The sequence below is a fragment of the Pteropus alecto genome, unplaced genomic scaffold (genome assembly GCF_000325575.1).
Source record: "Pteropus alecto unplaced genomic scaffold, ASM32557v1 scaffold33, whole genome shotgun sequence".
In the NCBI taxonomy this organism is placed as follows: Eukaryota; Metazoa; Chordata; class Mammalia; order Chiroptera; family Pteropodidae; genus Pteropus; species Pteropus alecto.
In genome coordinates, this window is record NW_006435762.1 from 8,237,049 (window position 1) to 8,242,993 (window position 5,945).

General features: G+C 32.1%; 1 protein-coding gene across 1 annotated transcript in view; it reads right to left on the minus strand.

The window, feature by feature from the left end:
* TBL1XR1 (transducin beta like 1 X-linked receptor 1) overlaps positions 1–5,945 on the minus strand; it is a 74,393-nt gene that overhangs the window by 7,400 nt on the left and 61,048 nt on the right. Inside the window, exons 12-13 of the mRNA XM_025046077.1 lie at positions 3,903–4,030; positions 3,170–3,335 (exon numbers count right to left, since the gene is read on the minus strand). Coding sequence (XP_024901845.1) covers positions 3,170–3,335; positions 3,903–4,030 — 294 coding nt within the window. The remainder of the gene's footprint in view (positions 1–3,169; positions 3,336–3,902; positions 4,031–5,945) is intronic.

The window sequence follows — 5,945 nt, forward strand, 5'->3', positions numbered from 1 at the left end:
TTACTGAACCTCTGATGCACTGGCTCCAACCTTGTCTCCTGCTGCATTCCAGCAAACTTCAAAAATTCCACCTGTTCCCCTATAGCTGTGAACTAGAGCACCTGTCTAAAAAAAAAAAAAACAAAAAAACATAATCTTAAAAATAATAACATATACTTTTATAAATCCAAATATTGAGATAAAAATACCATATGGCTTTATTTTTAGCAATAAGAGATACAATTTAGCTTCAACTCCAAAATAAATATGAGCTCTAAGGTGCTAGGAATGTGACATGATTACCTTCTTATAAAAAGATAACACTAGTATGCTCTCAAAAAACCATTCACACACACACTGAGTTTCTCCAATATTGATAACCATTCTCAGCTAAGGTACCCTTGGCCTCTCTGACACAGTTAACATTCTAAAAGTAAACATTCGATGCATGATCTAAAATAAATTGTTGCCATTGTTATTGAAGGATCATGAGTTTGGCCAACACATAAAGAAACAAAATTAAGACAGAATTTCTTTGACAAACATCCTAAGAGGAAGCTTTACAACAAACGAGTAAAGCCAATTCTAGTTTAAGTCTGTTAGTTACTCCATACTTACTGAGTAGCAGCCTAAGCTATAGGAGTTATAAAAAAAGCTAAAAGAATAAATATATGTACATTATTCTTGAAAGATATAAAAATTTTAAAATGTATAATGAGAAACACAATTTCATCATCAATTTAGCTGAATTATAACTAAATTATTTTATTCCTTCAGCAATGGAAACGAAAATCATTCAGCTGCCACTGAATAATTAAAGCTCAATACAAAAACGGATTCTCCTAAGAAACCAGTCATTAAACAAGGTAAAGGTCAGAGGTTCTGCTGTGAGAAACTGGAAAACAATGAAAAATGTTTCCGGTGTTCTGCCGTGAAAACCCAGGAAAGTGTCTCTTACTTTGAAAGCTATCTAACAGGCAATCTAGAGGAAGCAGATCCACCTAAAAACAACATAGCAGCAAGACATGTACCTTGTAAATACCTACACAGACAACCAACCCTAAGTTAGTCACTAAGGTGGAAGACTGTCTTCCCTTGCTTTCCTCTTCAAAGTCAGTCTGGTAACACTGTAGATGCACTGTTATAGCTTATTACACTGAGAAGGCTCTACTGGTTTTTGAATTAATTTTTCTAAATTTTTTAAAATTAAAAATTTTTTTCCTACCTAAAATTTCTAACAATTTAAGAGATCAATGAAAAAGTGTGAGCATGGCAGGTCTTGAGTATCTGTGATCAATTAGGAGAGAAAGGAATGGCACCAACAAAATCCAAAATCTGCTAATAAACAGAAAGTAAAATCTATACAACAGTCAACTTTGGGGTTTAAGAAAACAAAAACTGTCTTTCAAATGTACTTACCAATTTCTAAGCTTGAATTAATCTATAATTGATTGGTCAACAAGCCAGAGCTATGACATTAACAAAGGCCAAGTGGTCATCAGCATTGACTCAAATCTGCACATATGTTCGGAATAGACTTCAACAATTGACCTGGCAAATGCTTAAGTAACATATCATCCAAGTAATTAAAGAAAAAAACTAAATGTATATATGACAAAAGGAAGATAACTTTTTTCTGCACCAAAAACTCACTAGATGAATTTTACTATTTTCGAACTTAAAAGAAAAAAGGTAAAATATTTTTGATAGACAATAGCGATACAACAATATGGTATGGATAGTTGCTCAAATGCCCTTAAATACCTAACGGTTAGAATTCTACAGTTCTATACCCAAATTTCATTTAAATTTGTTTTCTCACAATGGAGTATATGAGTGACTGAAAATGTATTCAACAGATGGATTACCTAGAGATTACATCTAAAAGGTCTCTGCTAAGTCAATCACAACAGAAAGATTAAAGTGAAAGGAAAGCCAAAGGGAAATCTAAACTATTAGAACTAATAAGAGAGCACAGAAAGATCGATGGATTCACTACCGATACGCCAAATTCATAATGTTCCAAACACAAGCAACAAGTAAATAAAAAGAATATATTTTTTAAAAAATGCTATTCATGATAACAATAAAATCCATAAAACAGAATAAATTAGGAAAACGGAAGATCTTTATAAAGAAATTATAAAATTTTAATGAAGGGAAAAAAAGACTTAATTAGGGTTGACTTACAAAGTTACAGTTATTAAAACTATGCTAATGATACAGGTATATACAAGTTTATCAATGGAATACAAGAGAATCCATGAATAACTCACATAAGAACTTGGTATACAAAGGAAGTGGTATTATAAAACAGAAGAGGGACAACAAAGAGTCCTGACACAACTGGTTAGCCTCACAAAAAGATAAAAATTAGACCTCTACCTCACACCATTAAAAAGAAATTCCAAGGGAGTTAAAAGTATAAATGAAAAAATAAAATAACCTTTTATATTTTTTTGGGGGTGGACCATTTGAATATATAACTTAATGAAAAATAATACTTGAAAATGATGATTTATGCAAAATAGTCTGACCTACTGTGATGGTCAGCTGCACAGAGAAACAGCCCAAATAACTTACTATGTCTGTACTAGAACCAGCAAAGAGCTTGATCACTGAAGGAGAGAAGTGGGGCGAGTCAAGTGACTGCTATTAATGAAACAATATATGGAGCACAAAAACTAAAACACTGAGAAGGGAAAAAATAAAGCAACAAGCAATTTTCTCCACTTTTAGGAAAGGATCTCTCTATAGCACTGTCCCTAAAAAACTAGTATAATTTTAAGTTTGTTTCTGATAAATCACTGTGTTCAGCCATAAAATCTTATCCTTTAGTACATATTTTTACTGCTCATATATAGCTCTTTCAAAGACAATTCTTTTAGAAAATTATGAAATTATATATCAATAAATGCCTCATATTTTAAACTCATATTTTATGTGCAAAACTGTTAGAAAAAATAAAACAAAAAACTTAAAGTTATTTCTAAATTCTGAAAATATAACCTCAGTTGGTTTTAATCTCTACTTAGCTGTAAATTAAAAAATAGAGTACTCATTTAAAAACTAAGAACTGAATTAATGCCACAAAAGGAAAGACAACCAAAAAGGAAAAGAAATATTCGTATGGGCTAATGCTGCTTACTAAATATAAGACTACTGGACTATTTAAAAAACTCAGACATACCTGTGTGTTCCAGATGTGCACACATTTGTCAAAAGAACCACTTGCCAGATACCTGCCATCAGGACTGAAAGCTACACTGTACACAGGCTCTTGGTGTTTTGTCAAAGTATGGATGCAAATTCCTCGGTCTACATCCCATAATCTAACAGTAGAATCAAAGGATGCACTGACAAGGGAGAAAAAAAATATGATTTTATAAGTAATAAAATACTTTTAGCCTCACCCACAATCTACAATATTCAGCCATTCCTAATAGCTGCTAGCCATGCATTCCTCATGAAAAGCATATCGATATTTGAGAAAAGGGAGCTTAAGGATATCTCCAAGTCCCTGAATTGGAAAATATAAATAAGCTAACTCATTGTATTCTCTGCTCTTTAAATAATTCCTCTATATTGATCCATACTTTTGAACACTGTATTGACTATAAACTATCTTTTTTTTAAACATCGAATAAACATTTTTGCACTGTGCCTCAATTACTTGGGTTTTAATCTATATTTGATATCACCGGCTAATATTTGATACCTCGACCCCTTCATCCTGCTGCCCTCCAAATCCATTTTGACCTGAAATAATAACACAACTCTGTTTAAAAATTCCCATTAAAAAAAACATATTCCTTGCGGGATACGTTCTCATTTCATGAAATCTTCTCTAATTTGCTGTCACATTTATTAGAAGTTTTATTTGGAGAAGACTTATAAAAGGAGCAGTAAAATAGAAATATTACCTTGCTAACATAAGGTTGGCATTTGGATTATTTGTCCCTGGCCCTGTTGGACTCCACTTGATAGTATAAATTTCTTTATTATGTGCTTGCAAATCATGGACACAATTGTCCTGTTTCATACTCCATATCTAATCAAAACAGAAAAAAACATTATATAATTATTTTTCCATACAAAAGGTATATTTAAAATACTATCTTGCCAATTGAAACCATAAGTGGTATAACTATAAACAATGATTAAAGAGATCAAGAGGATATTTGGAAAGAAGTTAAGATGTAGTAGAATATATTTATCTCTCTCTTTAAAATGGCAAATTAGCCGTAAGTCCTTTCCAAATATTCACTGTTGTGAAGCTTCAGGTTTGATTTAACTGCAGTTGTAAGATAACTTCTGATAGCCTCATATGGTATAAACTTTAACATTCAATAAGCTCCTGGGTAATGTTTCTAAAATGTTTAAGGCATTAGTTTTTATGCTGTCCCTTAAATAAATAAAATATCTACTACATTATAAATTACTTTTAAAATTTAAAATCGGAAAATATTTTGCAATGAAGTAAACGGATAAGCAAGTTAAAATAATATGATTCATGTATGACACCAAAACATGAGCAATAAAAGCAAAAAAAAAAAAAGCCAAGTGTAATTATATAGTATTAAAAAGCTTCTGCACAGCAAAGGAAACAATACATTTTGAAAAAGCAACCTATAGAATGGAAGAAAATATCCACAAATGATAAATTCAATTCAATACAGGGTTAATTCCTTTAAAAATATAAGAATCTCCTACAACTCAGCAGCAAAAAAACTAATAACCCAATTTAAAAATGGGCAAAGGACTTGAATAGACATTTCTACAAAGATGACATACAAATGACCAACAGGTATATGAAAAGGTGTTCGATGTCACTAATAATCATCAGAGAAAGGCAAATCAAACTACAATGATGTATCACTTCACACCTGTTGGGATGGCTATTATTAAAAAGAAAACAAAAAATGTTGGTGAGAAGGTGGAGAAATGAGAGCCCTTGCACAATGTCGGTGGGAATGCAGAATGGTGTAGCTGCTGTGAAAAATAGTATGGCGGTTCCTCAAAAAATTAAAAATACAACTATCATATGATCTAGCAACAGCACTTCTGAATATTTATTCAAAAGAACTGACATCAGGATCTCAAGGAGATATCTGTACTCCCCTGTTCACTGCAGTATTATTCATAAAACCCAAGATGTGGAAAACAACCTAACTGTCCACCAACTGATGAACAGGTAAAGAAAATGTGGTATATACATATAATGAAATATTATTCAGCCTTTAAAAAGAAGGAAATCCTGTAATATGTGACAACTGATAAATCTTAAGGACAAATACTCCATGGTTCGATTCATATGAGGTAACTAAAAAGAATCAAACTCACAGAAGCAAAGAAAAGACGCCGAGGAAAGGGGGAAAGGGGAGTTGCTACTCAAGGAATACAGAATTTCAGTTCGAGAGATCTGCTGTACAACATCGTGCCTACAGGTAACAACACTGAACTGTACACTTAAAAATCTGTTAAAAGTAGGCTTCATGTTAAGTGTTCTTTACTATAATAAAAAAAAATTTAAATCATTTATAGAAACCATGAAAAGTAACAAAGCAATAAAGTTAAAATGGCAAGTAGCGAATAAGCCTTTGAGTTGAAAATAGGCCTATCTATATAGATTAAAAATTCATTAGTATTTTTGAGCAAAAATCAGACAAACCTACACTGAGAGTAATTCTGACAAAATCATTCAATAAAGACATGGGGAGAAATCTTGCCAAAAATAAACACCAACCCCAACTGCTGACAAACAAAAATTAGCTGAGCTTCGCACTTCTGCAATGTAACCAATTAGAGATAATGAAGCAATATCATAGGGTTTTTGTATCCTTGGTATTTAAAACTTCATGTAAATAAACTCAAAGGATATGTTTCCAAAACTTATTTCATTTGACCTTTCCACAGCACTGATACTGCTGACCACTCCCATCCACAACCCTCTTGAAATATTCCTC